We start from the raw sequence: 24,109 nt of genomic DNA, 5'->3' as shown, positions 1-24,109 counted from the left end.
CAGTCATCAATAACACATTTAAAAAATAAAACAAATAATCTTTCTTAAGATTAAAAAGTTACATACGCCATATTAGAAAGAATATCAAGTATTTAACTATACATTTTCATTTAAATGACTGCCTTTATGGTACTTAAATATAGTTAATGTATCACCTTATAAAATCCCAGAAAAAATATTATCGTTTTATCTCCTTTTGTTAGTCAATAATATGCCTCCTAAATTTTCATGCAATCCATTTTTATAAATCTAATAGGAACAAAATTGTCAAATAAGACTCTTTTCAAATGAAACTATGTCATAATCCATCAGCTGTATCTCTTTCATTGAGGTATTACTTACATCCATTTCTGTGATAACTTCAGAAGTAGTATTCAACATTCCCTGCCAGATCCTGGAAAGATCTCGTAGATTAAATACATAATGGAATTTGGCAGGAGTAGGAAGCATTTTCATCTTGGTCATCTGCCATAATCTACGAGTCAGTGGCACCAGCTTGACCACAGAATTTTCCACTTCTTCTGAGAAATTCCTTTGGGTACAATAGTGTCCCGCTCCAATGACTCCTAAGAATAAATAAAAATTCATATTTATAAATTAGTCAGAAATGTGATCAAGCAGCTAAACTAAAAGCAAGCGTTTTTAATACAATGTAGTTTATACACATAATAGAATTATATATTTGAGATGCAAACTGAAATCTATTGTTACTGTGAATTGATATCCCATTACATTTCAGTGCTCCAATATTAATCTATTAAAATCAGCATTTTAAAGGTAGGAAAAATGATGAAGTCATATTACAGTAAGATATTATACTGTCAATTGAGAAATATAAAAAACAAATACATTTATGAACATAATATTTATAGATAATTAAAAGTAGACTGTCATTACATAAAGCCTCTCTTAACTTTCTCATGTCCAGATATTTTAGAAAATTTGTTTCCAGATCATTACCATTAACCAAATTAATCTAATTTTGTAGGATTATACATTTAAAGCTAGATATGTTCCTTGGTGTTATCTAATTATACCTCCTCATTTTACAGATAAAGAAACTAAGGCTAAGGTAAGTTAAGTGACTTGTCAAATGTCATACAGACAATGTCATAAACAGTATTTGAATTAAGATGATGCCTCCAAATTAAATGTTCTTTCTACTGCCACACACTAACTACCCAAAAGAAAGCCACATCCAAAACAGGAACATAAACCCTGGACTCTTAGAGTGAGTCTGATGCCCAATCAACTCAGTTATACAAGCTGGATAAGTCTCTAATCTTCCTCATTATCTTTTATTCTACTCTAGATCCCTAAATCTATATGAGAAGCTCTTCAGTGTAATTTAAACTAGCCATCACCAAAATTCAGTTCTAGAAAAAATAAGTAACTATATCACCAGACATGGATATACACACGCATTTAGGGAGTCTCTCTTTTTAAATTTGATGCATAAAAATCAGAAGCAAAGTGATTTTAGACATGAAAGCATAATCTGGCATGATGAGAGATTGGTCTGATGATGTCATATTATAAAATTTTTTTCTACTTATTTTCCTGCTCAGAAATTCACCCGTATTCTAGAATTTATTCTGAAGAATACACTGAATCTGTTCTTGGTATTTGCGAAGCTTTGTTTTGCTTTGCAAGCCTTGGAAGCACCTTTGTCCAAAAGCAATGGAACCCAATTTGTACATAAAAATTCAAGTCATTGACAAATGCACAGACTAGATTGGGATTGAAAATAGTTATATTGTCCAATATCCACCATAGTGTACTACTGATATGACTGATCCCTTCAAGGTTGGCAGTCATCACAGACTGTGCTGTGACCATGTAGAAGGGAACAACTGCATCCTATTTTTCTAGCTGGTCCCCTATTTTTTGGCATATAGATTATACCCTGAGACTACGCCTCAAACATGTAGAGGGTGGGGTAACCATAATGTATCCTATTCCAAGAAACCCCTAACCCATTTACTTGAATCTGAGAATACAAAAGCTCTCCCAGACTCACCTATAAGGTGGCAGACCCCCTTTGGTACTTGTCTGATAACTTTTTGAGATAATAAAGCTTCCCTTCATCTTCCAAAGAAGTCACTGTGAATTTTTTCACATTCAAATCTACAGTAGCCAAGCACTTCACTATTAACCCAGAACTACAATATATGCCAGTAATTGAGAATGAGATCATATCCACAGCATTATTGTATAAGAATTTGAAGTGAATGTTAAATGATAACCACTAGATAAAAACCATCTTTGTATCAAAATTTAATGCAAACTTATAACATTGAATTTCATCCACATAAAATCAAGCATATTACTTGAGAATGAAAGTTTTTATCATGAAAAGTTTCCTAATAATGGTGTAGGGAGTCAGTAGGATAAGGAACACCCAATTTGGTCCTATACTAGCCATTGAGAAGCTTTTGAGCATTTCTTCAATAGACTCTGGGCAGTCCCCCACTCCCTTCCTAAAAATCATTTTATATTCATTTTACCAAAGATCTTGTCAATTGAAGCATTTGATGGTAGAGTGCAATTAAATATGGAAAACTGCCTCTTGAGTCTCTGGGGTATGTCATTGCGTCCTCCTCCAGGATGGATCATGGCTGCCAGAAATTGGATATCCACAATGCTTGTAAATTCCCCAGGCTTTTCAAGGTTGTAGAATCCACTTTGTTCCATCAGCTGCCGAACTATCTCATTGGTAACCTTAAAAAGGCAACTCACAACATTAAAACACTTTATTCACCCCACATAGTTTCAGATTTGTGTACTATCAAAAAGAATGAGCTGCAGGGTGGCAAAGGTTGAAAAGGTTGAAAATCTTGAAAATAAATGTTTGCTTATGAAAATAAACTAAAAATTAGTTGGATTCTCACAAAAAAAAAATCAGTCTTGATAAATCTCATATATCCTGGAGCTTACCTGATCTCCCCATTCATTGATTACAGGCATATTTACATCATCAATAAATACAGTCATCTTCTTTCCTGCCGGAGGGCCATATGTTGAGCCCATGCGTTTATCAACATAGCTTTCTATTGTCCGCTATGAAATAAAATAATAAACAGAAACATCTGTGAAAATATGAGCTGAAAGAGAATAGATCATAAAGAACTTTCTGGGAATATTTTTTGTTAATATGAATTAGCCAATATAATCCCAAATGCTACATATGCAAGCAAAAACCATTCTAATATGCAAGCAAAAACCATTCTAAAATGTTTGAATTATTTCTATAACTTCCTCAACTCTAATTTGAAAACCTGCTTTAATTTAGAAGGAAAAAGAATTCTAGCTTATGTGAAATTAGAATGTGTTACAGTACTGTTATTATACCTTTAGTTTCTCTTATTTTTCTGTTTTTATGACACTATAACTCCTATTATGTAAAGATCTCAAGTCTGCTCTGAGATTTCCTATAATCAGTATTCCGTTAACCAGGGCTGATGGCCAGAAAGCTTTGAAGTCTATACTCTGGGCAGCACAGCCTTTCAGTCTGTTGGCCAGCTCTCTTAATTAAGCAGGCTGCCAGCTGGCTTGTGTAGGCCAGCAAAGTTAAATGAGGCTGCTTTTGTGCTCAGGGGTCTGGAAACATATGCGTATTCCATCACTATTACCCTCACTCCCACTCATATCCAAAATGGAGAAAATGGCATTGCTCTAACCAAATCACACCACATATAATCCATAGTTACTCAGAAAAGACTGGTCTAACCATCCATACCAGAAAATTGAAATGGATAAAGAATTTCTAATATCCAGATTCTGGCATATAGTTGGATCAATAGACTACTGAAATAGTGTAGTTATGCATATACTTTAGATAGGAACTGCAGATGGACAATGAACTAGGGCCAGAAGCAAAAGGAATCAGAGAGGAAGCTGGATAGCATTTGGGAAACTGTATACCAGCTTTTTCTTGTGATATCATTACTGAAAATGATGGAATAGTATAATTTCTACAGAATCAACAAATGACAATGGATTTTTCACACCAGAAATATCATAAAATATACCACCCAAGAAATATGATGAGAAAAGGGAGTAGATTGGTTAGGTAGTGAGGGCAGTGTAGAACAAACTGCCACCCTGGGTGCTTTGAGATGTTAAAAGACCTAGAATATGTCTAGCAAATTGGGAGAATCATCTACAAAGGCTTTATGGGAAGTCATGGATAAGAAGGTATGGCATGTTGGAATGGAGATATGGATACTTATTTGTCAAGCAACTCAACACTCAAGTTTTCAGTTGTCCATTGTGTAGTGATTCACCGAAACCCTGCTCTAATAGCAAGTTATGGACTTCTTTTTGGATTATGGACTTTTCTGTTTTTATTATTTTCTAGGGTTTATTTGTTTGTTTGATTTTTTAAAGAAAATAAACAGTTTTTGAATTTTGTTTTGTAAAGCTCCCAGAACCTGAAAAAAAAAAGTTCTCTAAAGTTGATATTCCAAGTAAAAATGGGAATGATCAAATCAATCCTTATGTGACTAATTAGAATTGTGATACAGTGGCATTTCACAAGTGAGTGTAATTTAGGTGATGTGTGTATGTGTTTGGATGTATTTATTTGGTGTAATCTGTAAAAAATAAAATAAAGTCCTTCTAGTACAAACTGTGAATTAGTATGTTTATCAAAATAAGGGGTGAATGAATAAATGTCATGGGAAACATGTCAACGTAGCAAATTCTCTGGGCAAATTCTTCTTTGTCCCTTGTAGGGTTAAAGAATAAATATGTGTGAGAGTAAAGTCAGATGTGGATCTCTAATCAACCAATAACCAAGGGAGAACAGAGCAGTGGGCAGATCTAGCCCTCCACCCTAACCCTGAAAAATCATAGGGAAGAGTCTTATTGAATTCAATCCAATGAGATTTATTAAGCATGTGTTAGGCATTATTCTTGGCATTAGGGATGCAAAGGTGAAAACGACCACCCTACCCTCAACGTGCTTACATTCTCCTATGTGTATGTGAAAAGTTAGAAATCATTTCAGGGATGAGGTACACGAACACTTGGGGGAAAAGTAATCTCAAGAAAGCTCGGATGGCAGATGGCTCCTATGTCTGTAAAGACCAGAACAAGAGAGCCTGGAACCAATTCTTAGAGTGACATTTAGGTGCCATAAAGATGAAGCATTTAGAGATCTGCTATATTAAATGACACTATAGTGGATCTCCTATAAAAAAGCAAGAGTGTAGACTGTGAAGAACTCAAGATCCCAATATGAGGAGAGAAGGGCATTGATTATAACATAATAGGGAGACTGTCATCTGCATCACAAAAAATATTCAGAGTACCTCAATTTATTGAAGAATGACAGAGTGAAATCAGGTTAAGATTTCAATCAAGTAGTTCTAGAGGGATGGAATGTACTATTTTACTAGTAAAGAGAATGTCAGGGTGAGGCAATGTTCTCTAGCAAAGTAGGCTGGCACCTTCTCTCTATAGTCTTTGAAAGTTGCCTAAAGCTATGACAAAGTAAGTGACTTGCTCAGGGTCACACAGCCAGTACATAAAGGTAGGATTTGAACACAAGACAGACTCCTAACTCCAGAGTCATGCTGCCTGTCAAATATGGATTTGTCCATATTTGTCCAAATATGGACAAAATATTTGTCCATATATGGACAAAAATGCTTCACAAATGTGTGTATTATCCTTATGCAAGGGCAATGCTAATCTTCACTTTATGATTCAATTTTTATTTTATAGCCTAGAGAAGAAAGAATTTCTTTAGCAAACATACCTATTGCCTACCAATGTGGGGATACCAAAGAATTATAAGATATATTTCTTGACCTCCAGGAATATGTAGTCTTATTTAAGACTGGTGTTCCTATATCTAAGTCCTACATTTCTATAGGTGAGTTAAGATTTTTTAATTAATTTATTTATAGCATATGACTACAATGGATAGCAAAATAATGAAGAATTCAGATAAACCAAATTTGTACTAATTCATAAGAAAAGGATATTGTAAAGATTCAAATGCTAGCCCTTCGAAATCATTTCAGCCATGAGATGTAATTTAAATGCATAGAAAGTCTACCACTGATTTTAATATATAGGCCTGTTTAGATTACTTTAATGATATATTAAATAAAAAAACTGTTATATAAAAATAAAATAATTTTCAATCATTAAAAATCCCTCCAATGTTAATGGTCCTGCAGCCTAGACAAGCATGCACTCTCCTCCTACCTTAAAAACATAACTATTAAAGTAGATTGGGCTGTGTTCAGTACTAGTGAGCAAGCATACTGCAGCCCTCTGACACCTCTCTAACAAAACAGAGTCCATGAAACACTTATGTCTAGAAGCAAGAGGCTAGAGCCTCTACTGGCAGACACACAAAAAAAATGTTGTGTCTTCTGGATGGACCTGAGAATAGCTAAAAGTGGATAACAAGGGTTACCACACAAATTCCTTCAGTTGTAAATTTTCGTTCATTTTCTCCTAATGTGACACCAAAAGTCCCAGGATGGTGACAATAAAAATGCTACAGGGTCCTATTTGCCTGTGAAAGTGTGTAGTAAACAAAAGAAGAAGGATGTTAAGTGACTCCCAGGGCCTTCATGCCTCACTTCCTACATTTTTACTGTTAACATGAGTCCAAAATTTGTCAAAGCATCCTTAGAGTCTGGAAAGATCTTGCAAAGGATGGAAATACAGTAGTATTTATCTTCAACAAAAACAACTTCGTGCCTCGATAGGCTGTTTGTTACACTTACAGAGACTAGAAGTTTAATAGAATTTTGTCATTTGAAAAAATAAAACATTGGAATGTGACATAGCACGAGGTAGCATTATCTAGTGGCAATAACACTGGTTCTGAAATCAAAGGACCTACATTCAAATGCCACCCCTGAAAATTATCATCAGTTTGACCTTGGGCAAGTCATTTGACTTTCCTAGGACTCATTTTTCCTTATTCATAAAATGAGGGGGACTGAACCTGCAAGGACCCTTCTAGCTCTAGTTCTAAGACTCCAATATCCTGTGCTTTTTAGGAATGTAGTCCATTGTAGAAAAATAGAACCTTATTGTTGGAATGAATCTTGAGTTCATAAAACTAAATTTCTCATTAAAAAGATGACTCTATTCTACATTATTCTTATAATATCTAAACTTTCCTTATATACTTCTACTATATGTTATCTGCCTCTAGAGAAGATAAGTACCCTGACTGCAGAAACTGTTTTCATTTTTTATTAATGAGAGAAGAGGTTTTTAGTTCAGTAAACACACCTAGCTTTGGGATGTTGTTAGAAAAGTAAGAAAGCTAGTTTGACTGAAATGGAAGAAAGAAGAAGATTCTGGGAAAAAAACTAAAAACTAAATTTGTAGAGGAAACCTGAGATTTGATTACTGAGGTCACAGGAGTTTAGACTTGAACAATTATAAAACATGAAGTTAAACTAGCTCAAGGGCTTTTAAGCTGGGTGTCCACAAATCCAACAAAGTATAATAGATAGATGTAATGGGATCTGTAAACTTGAATGGGATAAATCCCATGTTTATTTTCACTGGCATCTAATTAAATTTTGGAATGTCCTCAAATTTTTAATTTTTAAAAATTATTGTTAGAATGACTCCACAGACTCATACAGACTGATAAAAAGATGTATGAAGGGAATATGAGAATAAGCATTTGTTAAGCACCAATCATGTGTTTAGGCATTAATCTAAGCACTTTACAAAGATATCATTTGATTTCCATGACACAAAAACATTAAGAAACCCTGGATTCAATTATGTCTATGTTTTCTTTGAGCTCTAAAACTCTTTAGGTTTCTGAACTGAAATATGATACAGAAGATATTAAAAGGTTACTACTGATTTTTGGAAATAATCACATTTTGGAAAGCTAATATGGGAGAGAGTTGCTGTACTAACTGTGAAAAATGAGGTCCCCATTTTGGAATGTGGAAGGAAAAATGTATGTTAATTGGAAAAAATTAAAAATTAATTTTAAAAATATCAAGAATATCAAGGGAAATAATGGGGAAAATGTTAAGGAGGGATATTTAGAAGTACCACATTTCAAACTATATTATTAGGCAGTAATTATTAAAAATACTTGGTACTGTAAGAAATAGAAAAGTAGATCAGTGGAACAGAATAGATCAAAAAACATCATAAAATTATATAGTGACTTTGATTTTGAAAAAGGTAAAGATCCATGTTTTTGGAATAAGAATTCAGTATTTGGTTAAAATTGTAGGAAAAATTAGAAGATAATTTGGCAGAAACTAGATATAGATCAATATCTTACACCATTTACCAACATAAGATCAAAATGGATACATGGCCTACATATAAAGAAAGATATTATAAACGAATTGGAAGAGGTAACCTTTTATCTGTCAGATTTATAGATAGAAGAATTTATGAATAAACAGAGATAGAAAGCATTGTGAAATATAAAACAGATAATTTTAAATACATTAAATTAAAAAGATTTTGTACAAATAGAACTAATGTAGCCAGGAATAAAAGAAATATAATATGTTGGGGAAAAAACTTTATAGGCAGTTTTTAATATAGAGGTTTCATACCTACAATATAAAATGAACTTTGTCAAATATATGAATGAGAAAAACCTCAAATAATAAATGGTCAAAAGATATGACTAGATTCAGGAAGAAATAAAAGCTATATATAGCTGCAGGAAAAAATACTATTAAGTTTACACTATTTATTAGAGAAATATAAATCAAAACAACTCAGAGATATCACATACCTATCAGATTGGCTAAAATTATGAAAGGACAAAATGACAAACAAAATAACCTAGCAATAGTGACAGTAATAACTGGGGTTATTTAAGTCAAAAAGAACAGATTAAAAGCCTTTATAATAGGCTTAATTTGTAGCCAAAAAATTGGAAAATGAGGGGATGCCCATCCATTGAGGAATGGCTGAACAAATTGTGGTATATGTTGGTGATGGAATACTATTGTGCTCAAAGGAATAATAAAGTGGAGGAATTCCATGGAGACTGGCACAACCTCCAGGAATTGATGCAGAGTGAGAGGAGCAGAACCAGGATAACATTGTACACAGAGACTGATACACTGTGGTATAATAGAATGTAATGGATTTCTCCATTAGTGGCAATGCAGTGATCCAGAACAATTCAGAGGAATCCACATTCAGAGGAAAAACTATGGGAGTAGAAACACCAAAGAAAAACAACTGCTTGATCACATGGGTCGATGGGCATATGATTGGGGATGTAGACTCTAAATGAACATCCTAGTGCAAACAACAACATGGAAATAGGTTCTGATCAAGGACACAAGTAATACCCAGTGGAATTGCTCATTGGCTATGAGAGTGGGTAGGAGGAGGGAAGGAAAGAATATAAATCTTGTAACCATGGAAAAATAGTCTAAATTAACAAATTTAATAAAATTTAATAAAAATAACAATAACAGGCTTAATTTGAAGCAATAAAGGTGATGGCTTTGAGAATGGAACAGAAATGGATAATGGAGACATTTTTAAGAAGATTAAAAAAGATTAGTTCAGAGGAAGAAACTGAAGGATCAAAGCTAATTCACAGATTGGAGCCTAGAACATGAGGAAAGTGGCAATACATAAAAGAAAAAAAAATTAATTGAGAAAGGTATCAGGTTTCAGAAGGAAAATTAATAAATTCATATTCAATGTTATTGCTACATATCACTTTAGAAATATTCTAATGCATTACTCCAAAATCATCCATTGTTTTAGACATTCTGAATTAAAAACTATGATAATACATATACCTACTTGAAAATGTCACTTTGTATAAATGCATGCCTATATTTCACCTCTGAAACTATATGAGCACAAAGTCTTAACCTTATTCAGAATAGTTTCTGGTTTTGCTCCATTTTGGTTTAGACATTATTGATAGGAATAATCATGTTGCATTTTAAAATATTTAAGGCATTTCATATGCAATATCATTTTCATCTTACAACTCTCTGAGGTATATACTATGGGTATTATCCTCACTTCATAGATCAGAAAATTGAGGCCCCAGAAAATGATGTTACTTGCTTATAATCAAGTATCTTAAAAGGACCAGAATTAGGATTCAAATTCAGATCTCCTTTATTAATTTTTGAGAGCTCTCTCTTATACCATGTAGCCCATAAAGATCCCCTAGCTAGGAAATTTCTTTGGGGGTTGTTACAAGGAAAGCAGCACCATAGCATACCAACCTATGGAAATTTTATTGGAAAATCTATGTTAAGTATATCACAAGGTCAGAATCTGAAGATGGCATCCAACTAGTAAGAAGGTACAGTAATCTAGGTATCACGAAGGGAAATATTTGAAGCAACATTCCCTAAATGTACTCAGAAAAACATTTGACTTTATGAAACTTTAAAATACATGAATAACTAAAAGGAAGGGTACCTGGAACATCAAGGGAGTAGTTGCTGAAGAAAAGTTCAAACTTTTGACCACATGGTTCTCAGCATTATATTTTGACATAAATCCTTTGATGATGACAGTTTTAGCTGTTCCTTGCTCACCAATTAGTAATACAGCCTAAAGATAAAAGCCAAATAATCTAAGAAATAGAACTTTTAGAAACTGAAAGAAAAAATCCTTATTTGGCAGAAATCAAAATTAAGCTTTTCAATCTCTCAGTTTATGTAAAATAATATGGAATAAATGAGGAGAAAAGCATGCCCAATATTATTGAACTAATGTGTAATGAAGCAATAGATTATTGTGGATATACTATTTATTTTTTTTCTAACTAACATCTTTAAGGGCCTTGAATTAAATATAAAGGATTTTTTTTTTGCATTTTTTTTTTGCATTTTCTTATGCTGCTTGATTAAATGAAACATGTCAGATTCTGCTTCAGTACTCCAAGAATCCATGATCTCATCACTGTGGATATTAACTAATAAGATTACAACTCTTCTCACAGCTCAGTAAATGGACTTTAAAGAGTTGGTGTGGCCATCAAATTCATCACCTTTCAGACATCCTGGAGATAAGCCTCTCATGACTTGATGAAGTTGGTTTTCCTTAGTTGAAACAGTTTGTTCTCAGGCCATTCTAGCCATGTGGAAACTGCTGGACCACACTTTCTTCTGGCTTAAGCATTTAATACATTGAGTCATTACAGTTAGACTGTTGCTATACCACTTAAAACAAAAAAGTCACTGAACTCTTACCTTGCCCTGTTTAGCAACAGTTTTAATTAGAAAATCAGTTCTGACATTGTCTACATTTGGAACCAAGATGGAGCCATATTCTGGAGTAAAGTCAGAAGGATAAACATATTCTTCCACACATGTGCTCCAGTGCATCCATTTGCCTGATAAGAAAAGAGAAAATTAAAGTTTTCAGAGCCAAAATAAACATATTTCACCTGAAATGCCACTTTGACTTATTTAAGTATTTCTACTTCTCAAGCTGAACAATCTACAGAAAATAAATATCATCAATTCTAGAGGCATATGTACATAAGAATTAAATCAGAAAAATGATTAATGGCCCAAATTCACAAGGGGAAAGTACTAGGAAAACAGGGGCCTCAATAGAATTCCATTTTTCTAAATCAAACACTGCTAGAATTTAAAGTATATAACAAAGGAACACTAAAAAGCATTATCTTATTTAGTAGATGATAAAACAGACTCAGCAAGGCTAAGTAATTAACACAGGTAGCTTCAACAGTCTCCTAATTCCCAGAAGAATTTTTTTTCTATTACACTATACATTTGTGAGCACAATGTCTTAGTTACGCCATGTTTTTATTTGTTTGTTTGTTTTTAAACTGCTAAGAGGCAGAATGGTGTACTGTATAAAAAGGTCTATAAGCCATGAAGATATGCCACTGATGAAAATTTCTCTTTGACCTTGGGGCAAATTATTTTACCTTTGAGTACGCTGGGCAACTAAGAATATCAAATACAGAGAAGATGCCAACTGGCAATCCTAAGGGGGTTTTCCTAACCCAACAATTCCTTATAATAATGAAATTGCAAATTAAATTTCTAGATTTTTAACAAAGTTTCCATTCTTTTCTCAAACAAAATAATTAAAGGAGCTAGAGATGGATTGATATTTATTTTCCTTATGCACAATGATACAATGTTGAATTTATGGCCAAAATTTTTAAATAGTTTAGAAAAATCTTATTTGTATCTGGAAATTCTATCTGTGTTGCTATTACCCATGAATATGAGAGACAATTCTATAGTACATAAAGAGCTGGAACTAGGGAGATTTGTGTTCAAGTCTTACCTCTGACACATCATGGAAAGAGACCCTGGATATTTCCCTTAATCATTCAGTGCCACAGGCAGCTCTTTTAGTTATAGAGAAGGTGCTGACCTGCATTGTCAGGGAGAGTTTCTTCTCCCAGAAGTTCCATAAATCAAGACAATTATAGTTCTAGTTCTGATGCATTATCCTTAAGGATATATAACGAAGTGTACTAACCATCAGTAGTTACATAGTAATCAAACATGGTGTCTTCATTCCCAGATAAATGTGGCAAATCTAGTTTCAGTTTTTCATGACAGCGAAGCCAATTCTCCATTTTATAACGGTCCTCCAATTCCAGTAATGCTCCAATACTCCACATGAGAGAAAAAACATATAATCTCTCCAGGTGTTCTGATGTGATCTCCCCTCCCTGTTCCTGTAAAATAAAGAATCCTTCTTTAAAACATTTTTCTTACTAAAATTATCATAAGGAGTTCCCATAAAGACAATACAGAAGGAATAGAAGATTTCTATAGTAATAGATGAGGAAATAATAGGATAATTTTCTACATATAAATTCAGAAGGTATATATTATTTTTCAATTAAGCCATCATTCTGTGTTCAAAATGCCTCACTACATTGAATTAAAAATTCAACTTAGAAGGAATTGCTCATCAGTTTAGGAAGGGGGAGGAATGTGGGAATGAAAGAATATGGATCATGTAACCATGGAAAAATATTCTAAATTAATTAATTTTTTAAAAAGAAATAAACTCCAGTATACCAATGATGTTTCAAAAAACATAAAATAAATATAAAATCAACTTAGGAACAGAAACATTTACTAGAGCAATAGAGAGGATTCAGATTTGTGATAAAAGGTCATACTAAATATCCTCAAAGGTTGTATTTAATATTAAAATGCTACCACTCAAAATTATGTTTATAAATAATTATTTTATATATAATTGATAAGGTTTATATAGAACACTATTTGTATATTTTCTTATAAATAGACTCAGTGGAATATAAGATATTTTGAAGTTAAATTTTAAAAATAATTTCCTCTGAATTTCCTAAAGAATGAAGCACTTTGAGAGCAATTTAAATTATCTTAATAACTCATATTTGCTCTAAAATTGGCAAAAGCATAGCCATCACAACTCTCCTTTGAGATAGGTAATATGAATTTGATATTTCCCCATTTGCTAGATGAGGAATTTGAGACACATTACAGTTAAATAACTTGCTGATACTCACAAAGCTAGTTACAGTCAAAGGTGTAGCTGAAACTAAATTTTTACACCCTAAAACTACAATTGACTTCACACTATACAGCCTCTTTTCAGACACAACTTAGAAAACTTTGAGTGTATATATTTACCTTAGAAGGGATGAGGCCCTGTAGCATATTAATACTCTGCATGATCACAAATGCCTCAAGCATCTCCATCTTGAATTCCAAGTTCTGGATACTGAAGCGATACAGGTCAGAGAAAGACTCAGTGTACAATTGACGGATGATTATAGCTTCTTGGGGAGAACGCTTCTTCAAAAAACCCTATTAGTTCATATAATAGTCTATTATCATAAAATTATCTATAAGAGGGCAATAGCATACAATTATTATTTTTTTAAAAAAGCTATTTTAAGAAGCACTTAAGCATGTGTGAAATTCATTTCCAGTGTTTGGGGGAACAAAAATTAAGAAATTTAGCTCATTCATATTGCTAAAGTACACATGGGGAAAAATAAGGTGAGGAACTCAGGTAAATGGTTTAGAAGAAATTTAAAGATGAATCAAGAAACTGAAAATGACATAACACGTAAGGTTACCAGAATGAAATGTTTTCTTTAATTTTTTAATTGGAATGAATTTCCCATGGAAATTTAAATTTTATTTAATTTTTTTGAATTTCATTTAATTTTTTAAATTTCATTTAATCTAATATTTTAAATTTAATATGTTTGTTAATTTAATATAATTTTTTTAAAGTAAATTAAAATTTTAATTTATTTTAAAATTAATTAAAACATTTTTAGAGTTAAAAGTTTATAAAATGTATCTTTCATTAAAAAAGGCTGCACTTCAAATAAACAGAACAGTTCTCTAAAGGTATGAAATTATCTCATTCTTCAATTTGACATGCATTAAAAGAAACCACATTAGAAACTCTAAGGCAAGAGAGCAAAGAGAAAGAGTACCCTGATAGAGAAAGCTAGATCATAATATTGTTCATGAATTTATGACTCTAGGTTGAATCTTTTTTTGTCCCTGTTCCCAAAAGAAAAAAAACTGAAGACCAAGAAATGTATATGCTCATTTTAAAAACCTGATTGGTCCCTTGAAAATTAATAAATCAATCTAACTTGGATCCTTTATATATCATCTAATCTCAATCTCACAATTATCTTTAACTTTCCTCTCAATTAATTAATGTTTTCTTATATGTCTGGTTTGCTTCTAACTGTTGCCAAAAATGAATATTCAAATGTCAAGATCAAATGGATCTATGGACCCTAAAGGTCTGGATATTCCAATGATATTCATTGCACTTCATCATGTCTATCACTGCAAGACTCTAATCAATGTCTTTTCATTACATTGTCATATGGGACTTACAAAAATACTCAAGACATCCCGGCCAATCTCCTGGCATGTTGAGGCACTAAGTAAATTTCCCAGATAGCATTTCATTCTTGCTCTGTGACCAGCCCATCTTCCTTTCCTCTCATTTAATATTTTTTTAAGTTCATTTATTTAATTAATTAATTAAGAATATTTTTCCATAGTTACATGATTCATGCTCTTTACCTCAACTCCTCCCACTCCACACCCACAATCAACGAACAATTCCATTAGGTTTTATGTGTATCGTGATCAAGACCTATTTCAATATTATTAATATTTGCACTAGGGTGATTGTGTAGAGTCTACATCCCCAATCATATCCCCATTGGAACCAGGTGATCAAGCAATTGTATTTCTTCTTTGTTTCTACTCCCACAGTTCTTTGTTAGATGTGAATAGAGTTCTTTCTCATAAGTCCCTCAGAATTGTCCTGGATCATTGCATTGCTATTAATAGAAAAGTTCATTACATTTGCCAAAGGATATCCATCTCTGTGTATAATGCACTATTGGTTCTGCTCCTTTCACTCTGCATCAATTCCTAGAGGTCTTTCCAGTTCACATAGAATTCCTCCAGTTCATTATTCCTTTTAGCACAATAGTATTCCATCACCAACAGATGCAACAATTTGTTCAGTCATTCCCAAACTGAAGGGCATCCCCTCATTTTCCAATTTTTTGTCACCACAAAGTACATGGCTATAAATATTTTTGTGCAAGTATTTTTCCTTATGATCTCTTTGGAGTATAAACCCAGCAGTGCTATGGTTGGATCAAAGGGCAAACAGTCTTTTAGTGCCCTTTGGGCATAGTTCCAAATTGCCTTCCAGAATGGTTGGATCAATTCACAACTCCATCAGCAATACATTAATGTCCCAATTTTGCTACAACCCCTCCAACATTCATTACTTTCCTTTGCTGTCATATTAGCCAATCTGTTAGGTGTGAGGTGATACCTCAGAGTTGTTTTGATTTGCATTTCTCTAATTATAAGAGATTTAGAACACGTTTTCATATTCTTATAGATAGTTTTGATTTCTTTATTTAAAAACTGCCTATTCGTGTATCTTGCCCATTTATCAATTGGAGAATGGATTGATTTTTTGTACAATTGATTTAGCTCTTTGTAAATTTGAGTAATCAGACCTTTGTCAGAGGTTTTTGTTATAAAGATTTCCCCCCAATTTGTTGCTTCCCTTCTAAATTTGGTTGCATTGGTTTTGTTTATACAAAAACTTTTTTAATTTGATGTAATAAAAAATTTTTCATTTTACATTTTGTAATATTCCCATCTCTTGCTTAAAATCTTTCCTTTCTCATAGATCTAACAGGTAAAGTATTCTATGTTCACCTCCTAATGTACTTATAGATTCCTTCTTTATATCCAAATCATTCACCCATTCTGAATTCGTCTTGGTGCAGGGTGTGAGATATTGATCTAAACCTAATCTCTCCCATACTATTTTCCAATTTTCCCAGCAGATTTTGTTAAATAGTGGATTTTTTCCCCCAAAAGCTGGGATCTTTGGGTTTACCATACACTGTCTTACTGAGGTCATTTACTCCAAGCCTCTTCCACTGATCCTCCCTTATGTCTCTTAGCCAGTACCATACTGTTTTGATGAATACTGCTTTATAGAACAGTTTAAGATCTGGTACTGCTAAGCCCCCATCCTTCCCATTTGTTTTCATTATCTCCCTTGATATTCTTGATCTTTTGTTCTTCTCAATGAACTTTGTTATATTTTTTTCTAATTCAGTAAAAATGTTCTTGGTAGTTTAATAGGTATGGCACTGAATAAGTAAATTAATTTGGGTAGGATTGTCATTTTTATTATGTTAGCTCATCCTACCCATGAGCAATTAATGTTTTTCCAGTTGTTTAGAACTAATTTTAAATGTGTGGAAAATGTTTTATAGTTGTGTTCATATAGTTCCTGTGTTCTTCACAAATAGATTCCTCTCTTTTCACTCCCTTTTGGTACTTCCCGCCCCCCTCACCCCTTCTTGGTTTTTTCCCCTCTCAATTTTCCTGAAGGGTATGATAGAATTCGATACCCCAGTGGATCTAGATGCTCTTCCCTCTCAGAATTTATTCCACTGGTAATAAAGGTTTAAGTATTACCTATTAGCACTCTCTTCCTCTCCTTCTTAAAATAGTATTCTTCCACTCCCTCTTCCATGCACCTATTTATGTATTTTAAATTATCCTATTTCTTATTCCTTCAAGTTTCTCTTGGTGCCATCTTCCATTCCACCGCTTTTCTTTTTTATATATCATCTTAAACCACTTTTCTTTTTTATATATCATCTTAAACCACTTAGTACCCCAACCACTACATATGAATAATTCTTCTGACTACTATGATAGTGAATACAGTTTTTGAAATTTACAAATAACATTATTATACAGGAATATAAACAATTTGACCTTACTGAAGCACTTAAAATTTTTCCCTATCTTTTTTGTTTACCTTCTTATGTTTCTCTTAATTCTTGTATTTGGACATCAAAATTTCCATTTATTTCTAGTCTTTTCTTTATAAATATTTGGAAATCTTCTATTTTATTAAATGTCCATACTTTCCCCTAGAAGTATAGAGTCAGTTTTGATGGGTAGGTGATCCTTGGTTGTACACCCAATTCTCTTGCCTTTCTGAATATCATATTCCAAGGCTTGTTGTCCTTTCATGTGGAAGCTTCCAGATCCTGTGTAATCCTGATTGGTTCTCCTTGATATCTGAATTGTCTCTTTCTGGCTTCTTGCAATATTTTCTCCTTAGCTTGAAAGCTCTTGAATTTGGCAATTACATTCCTGGGGGTTGACTTTTGAGGATTTAATGTAGAAGATGATCTATGGACTCTTTCAATGTCTATTTTGTCTTCTTGTTCAAGAACATCAGGGAAGTTTTCTTAGACAATTTCTTGTAGTATTATATCACAGTTCCTGTTTATTTCTAGGTTTTCAGGTAGACTTATGGTTCTCAAATTGTCTCTCCTGAACCTGTTTTCAAAAGCAATTGTCTTCCCAATGAGAACTTTCAGGTTTCCTTCTATTTTGTCATTATTTTGGCCTTGTTTATTAATTCTTGCTGTCTTGTGAGATTAGTAGCTTCTAGTTACCCAATTCTAGTTTTTAAGCACTGGTTTTCAGCTATGATCTTCTGATTTTCCTTTTTTGTTTGGTCTATTCTGCTTTTCCTAACTTCCAGCAGGTCACGTCTGGTTTCCAATTTGCTTATCATTTCTTTTGATTTCTGGGCTTCTTTTTCCAAGTAAGAGATTATGTCTTTTAAACTGTTATTTTCTTTTTGAATTATTTCCCACTTTTCTTGTCAAGTTTCTCCTACCTTTCTTACTTGGTTCTCAAACTCCAATTTGAGTTCTTGGAGAGTTTGTGACCAATTTTCATTTTTTTGAAAGTTTGTATGTGTTTGCTTGTTTGTCTCCTCTGTAGTCTGCTGCTTTTCTCCATTTAAGTTATCCAGGATCAGAAGGGATTTTTTTTCTTATTCTTTTGGTGGTAGTAGACTGTAGTTCTTGGGTGTTGGTGGCCATTGCTGTTTTAGTTTTTTCCTCCCTTCCCAGGCAAAAGTCTGAGTGAGGAAGGTAGGCAAGTCTCTGTATTGAGCTACAGAGTGTTTTTTGCCCTGAGACTATTTTTCAGTCTCTGCCCCATCTGCTGTGGGCAGCCCCTCTCTGCCCTATCTCATTCCTCAGCCTCCGGGGTTGCAAATCTTGTGGTGTCCTCAGCCATCCCCCTGAGAACCTAAATTCCCCTGTGCTCTCTTCTGATTCTGGCATGGTAGGTAGAGTGGGGGAGGGGTGATCAGTTCACACTTTGGTAGGAGTAATTTCACCCTCTTATAGCATGGAAATGCCCAAACCCTGCCTACTTTCAAGGCTGTGCCCTACAGTAGAACCCCTTCACTTATCTGATTTTGATTTTTGTCCTTTTGAGGTGTTTTATATCAGTTGGTAGTGAGGAGAAGAAGACCTTTGCTTCTAATCTGTAGCCATCTTATCCCAGAAGTCTCTCATTTAAATTTTTATGACATTATGTATCCTTCTTTTTCTTTAATATTCTTCATTACTGGGGGCAGCTGGGTGACTCAGTGGATTGAGAATCAGGTCTAGAGATGGGAGGTCCTAGGTTCAAATCTGATCTCAGACATATCCTATCTATGTGACCCTGAGCAAGTCACTTAACTCCCACTGCCTAGCCCTTACTGCTCTTCTTCCTTGGAACCAAAACACAGTATTGATTCTAAGAAGATGGAAAATAAGGGTTTAAAAAAATCATTATTGTTTGTTTCAATCTAATAAAATCCATCCCATCTCTACATTTCCTTTTATGTGATATTCATTTACAGTTGTTCAGTATGTAAGGGAATGATCCTTTTAAGGCAGTGGTCCTTGCCCATTCTTTCTTTGGGTTATGAATCTGCTTCTGAGGAAAACAGCTGTTGAATTAGAAAACTTAACAGTTCATCCCTGCAGTACAGATGCCTGCTCAAAGTTCCAAAGGAAGCAATTATTGAAATTGTCTGACCTAGAACTTTGAGATAGGCAATGTTCATTAGAACATAACAAGATATAGACTACTGGAGAAAGTGGAGAACACAATATACTTTAATTGAGAATCTTTTCATTAATAACTGGAAATATTGCCAACAGAAATGTTCTTCAATTGGGGGACAAAGAGAATGGAAGCTGAGAATTTGATTAAACACAAGCTACAGTGGGGTCATTTAGAGAGCTAGATAGGCAGGCAGAGATAGAGAGAGGGAAAGGGGAATGAGGGAAAGAGGAAGACAAAGAGTGAAGAGAAAAATGAAAGAAAGAGAGAAGAGGAAAGAAACACAATATATTTTTTATTTTTTATCATGAATTGCTGCTGAGAAAACAAAATATAACTTTTATGCTTTGTCACTTGCTATTGTTAAGAAGAGGAAAAGGAAAAGATGAATCCTACAAAAACCCTAAGTTGGAAAGGTTTTTGCCAAATTTAAGGAAAATATCGCTCCCTTTTACCAAGATCATATAACGCTACTTTAGATGACAGCATCAATTTCTTTGACTCAGGCAAAGTGCCCATTAAGATATTAGTTCAGTACAGCACATATAATCTAAGTTTTACAGGATAAGGATCTGTTCAACACGCTGTTTATCAAAGAACTGTATGGACATTTCCTGAGACAAGATGAGGAAACTCAAGTTTATAGTTCTAGATTTGTGAGTTACTCCAAGCAGATGGGATTTCCTCCCACATGTGTTTAATGGTTAGGTTTTTATAAGCATGTGCTCACTCTTTCCAAAACATAATTCTAGTACATTATTGGGAGAGTGGGTCTTGGGTTTATGTGTGGACTCTGATATATTTTTCATTCTTCTATTTGGACAAATCTAACTACTTTTCTTATTGCTATTTCTAGTTTTCTTACAAGTCCTATATCCAGAATTTTGATGGCATAGTTCAAATATTGTAGCCCTAATTTCATAGTGGAAATAGATTTTTAAAGCTTTTCCAGGGCTTTTCTCTTCTTTGCAGAAATAGGTGGGAGAGTATGGGTATGAGATTTTTTTATATTTTGTTGAATTTATTTTTTCTGTTTTTTTTTCATTCTTTCTTATACACTATAGTTCTCTGTGAAGTATTAGGGGACCAACAGATCACTTAGAGAGACAGAGAGACAGACAGATTGATAGAAGTAGATAGAAGGATAGATGGATGGATGGATAGATAAACAGATAGATAAGTAGGCAAATGGGCAGACTAGACTAAATATGCAATAGTCATACATATAAAAGCAAAAATATTAATAATTTATTTTTAATCTTTATATATGTTTTCAATTTTCTCCAGTTTATTATGTTTGGTCTCTCATCAAGCTTTTAAAAATCTAGTTTATCCTTTTATTAGTTCTTATATTATGAGGTAATACTGTTCATAATCATTTATTGCAGTGATGGTAAACATTGTAGAGAATGTGTGCCATGCCCCACTCCACCAGAAACTGTGTGCTGTGCCCCATCCCCCACACAAAGTGCCTAGTGAACTCCATCCTACCCTTACCCCACATAGGGAAGGGAGGAAACACTCCTATTGGGCTGCTGGGCAAAGGGGCAGATGAAATGAGGAATGTTTTCAGCAAGTGTAGAGAAGGGTAGGGGAGTGTCCTGAGTGCTCTGCTCCCCTCCAGCTCTGCCACCTGTGAGCCTCCCCCTTCTTCCCCTCCATACCCACTATGCACTCATATTGGGCTGCTGGGCAGAAGGGTGGGGGATGTGAAAAAATGTCATCAGGCAAGAGGGGAAAGGGAGCATCTCTATCCAAGTCTCACGGCCTTCCTAATAACAAATTAAGGTGGTGGGGTTGGCCACATAACCACAGTGCTCTGTGTGCCATCTTTATCACCCATGTCACCATCACTGATCTATTGTCTCTTAAAATTTTCTAAACCAGCATTGGCTTTGGATACTATCTCTCTCTAATTATCAAGTAAATCAAATGTTAAAAGGTACTTTGGTCTCCTTTTAAAGGCAATTATCAATTATTTTGTTAAAGGGCCTTAGAGAATTCAGAAAATCTATTCCTTTTTATCTACTGCAACCAATGTTGATACAACAGCTGCAATTATTTTCATGGTAGGCCTATTTGCAAATATTTATGAGTACTCCAATATAAGACTGACAGATTTTCAGTGAAATTATTTTCCCAGTTGCCTTTGGGCATATTATAAAAATAACCATCACTTCTTTTGATCTGCCAAATTGTACCTGTGAACTAGCTTTCATTTAGGTGCAACTTTCTTCTGGTTTAATTTATACTAAATGTAACCCAAATCCCCAAACCAATTGATATGGGACTTTCTCCTCACTGGTGGATCAAAGCCTATGTGAGGGGAGAGGTAAAATTAGCAAGAGTAGAAGTTTTTTCTCTTCAAATTTGAGAGTCCTTTCAATTCTATTCAGTCTTTGGATTCTTCAGTTGCTTCAGATGTTTTGGGCTTCTAGCTTAAAGAGAGAAGATCGAAGATGCCAACCCCACTTCAAGCTAATGAAGGATAAAAAGTCTGGGAAGAGGAACTGGTAGTTTTCCTGTCACAATCTCACTATACTAGAGACTTCAGGGTAATTCCCCTTGAGTGAGATCTATGACTCTCTTGGTTAAGCTGTTATCTCATTCGCAATGGGAGAGCTCCTTCACTCTGTAATGTCTGGTATTTCTTCTCCTATGTAGTTTTATCTGATTTCTGTTTACAATGGACTTAGATAAAGGTTTCTTTGGTATTTGTTATATGCTTATTGTGTGGCAGGTATTTAATGAGAATGGGTCAAGTCTTGGATATGAAGCTAGGGGTCTTGCTCCCTTCATATTAATAAAATAGCAATCAAAATTTAGATTGAAGCTGAAAACTACATCCTGTAGTCTAACAATATTTAAGGGAGCAGATAGATATAATTCTAGCCAGGTATCTCTTCTCTCTTAGGAGAGAAAAATAGCCAAGATTCTATGGTCAACCAAGTGGTTTCATTCCTTTTGGGCATGAATCATAAGTTCCCTCAAGGAGGACAGGGATGTGCAGAAAGAGGCTAGAGATGTCTATTCTGCCTACCTTCAAGACACACAAAAACTATAAGGGAAACAGTCCTCACTACAAAAGAACGCCAAATTTGGTATGATTTACTCACTCAAGTATTACTTATATTAATTTGATTATTAAATGCCTGTATAACATGAAGAGTATTAATAGCCAAGTTAAAATATAGCAATTTTTTACTTCTTCTACCCTTTTTCTAGGCTTTTTTGCTATTTCTCAACAAGACAATTCTGACACCAGGAATTTACAACGGTTATTCCCCAAGTATGGAATGTTCTTTCTCCTCTTCTCTACCCCTTGCATATGTACATAATTGCTTGGATTTTATCTCCCCTATTAGACTCTAAGTCCCTCAAAAGGAGGTACTATCACATAGTACTTATTAAATAAATGTTTATTGACTAACTTTTTTTGCTATTCAACTACTATCATTGTATAAGTTAAGGGTGTTTCAAAAAGATTTAGACATTTTGCACTTTTCTTTGTTAAATTGGTTTGCAATGGTTACAAAATTTATCACTGAAGGGATAACCTAGTGAGGAATCTTTCATTGACTCTCCAGAATGGTCTTTAGTTCCTAGAATTCAATTTTGTTTCTTTTGTTGATGTACCATGTGTTTAGTGCACATGGGTATAACAAAATATCTTCATATAAAAAGCTGAAATTCCATACCTCAGCATAGCTAGTAGTTTCTAAGTGTTTTAAATTTTTGGTGGAATCAATATTTTTGACCAAATTTTCCTGTGAAATAATACTCCAATTATTTAAAAAATCTAAATACTGAGTTTTCATTTAGATTTCCCTATCTTTTCCAATATACAAGAGTGAACAGTGAAATATTTAATAAACTTAGTGGCTTGTTAAATATTATGACCATCTCATTTTGATAATAGTAGCTCTCATTTCTTCTCCCTCCAAAGTATATTTCAACTTTGTAGAGTTAGAAATTTGCAAATCCTGAACTGAAATGACTTCAAAAGTTTTTATTCTTGCAGAAAAAATAAATGGAAAATAGTAAAATAATCTTTAAATTTCTTGGAATTATATATTCCTCCTAACTTTTGGAAAATAGCTTTCTGATGTTTGAGTTACATAAGTAGTAACAATATGAACTATAACAATGCATGATGGTATAGCAAGTATTCTAACTGATTCCCCTGTAAAAATATCAAATTTTACTGAACATTAAAACTGCAATCAAAATAGTCTAAAATGAAGTAAAAGAATGTGCTTTGCCATTAATCAAATAATAAATGAAGAATTATTGGCACTTTTAAGTTTAAAACTGAAGATTATGAAAACCTTAAGGAAATGACAAGATTTATATTCATGAAATCCAATAACAAAATATAATATATAAACTTTAAGCACGCTATAAAACTACCACTACACAGAAATAAAAAAGAAAGAATCTGTAAGTTCCCCCACAACTAACAAAATAATAAATTCATTAAGAGTAGGGACTATCATTTTTCACCTTTAAATTACAGAGCTTCTACCTGCATACTTCTCACATGGCTGACACTTTGTTGTTTTTTTAGCTGAATTGACAAAAATAATATAGAAATACTCAAAAATAGTTAAAATGTGAAAGTCCCAGTGCATTCAAGAGACTGTGAACTGTAA

At 33.7% G+C, this 24,109-nt stretch overlaps 1 protein-coding gene and 1 pseudogene across 1 annotated transcript in view; both read right to left on the bottom strand.

Moving 5' to 3' along the window:
- Positions 1-24,109, bottom strand: part of DNAH5 (dynein axonemal heavy chain 5) — a 439,069-nt gene that overhangs the window by 126,393 nt on the left and 288,567 nt on the right. Inside the window, exons 44-50 of the mRNA XM_001372730.4 lie at positions 13,632-13,808; positions 12,481-12,682; positions 11,208-11,350; positions 10,432-10,566; positions 2,938-3,060; positions 2,508-2,721; positions 343-566 (exon numbers count right to left, since the gene is read on the bottom strand). Coding sequence (XP_001372767.4) covers positions 343-566; positions 2,508-2,721; positions 2,938-3,060; positions 10,432-10,566; positions 11,208-11,350; positions 12,481-12,682; positions 13,632-13,808 — 1,218 coding nt within the window. The remainder of the gene's footprint in view (positions 1-342; positions 567-2,507; positions 2,722-2,937; positions 3,061-10,431; positions 10,567-11,207; positions 11,351-12,480; positions 12,683-13,631; positions 13,809-24,109) is intronic.
- Positions 5,648-5,747, bottom strand: LOC130458620 (U6 spliceosomal RNA; annotated as a pseudogene).

Source organism: Monodelphis domestica, chromosome 3, assembly GCF_027887165.1.
Source record: "Monodelphis domestica isolate mMonDom1 chromosome 3, mMonDom1.pri, whole genome shotgun sequence".
Taxonomy (NCBI): domain Eukaryota; kingdom Metazoa; phylum Chordata; class Mammalia; order Didelphimorphia; family Didelphidae; genus Monodelphis; species Monodelphis domestica.
This window is presented reverse-complemented; position numbering and strand designations above follow the sequence as displayed.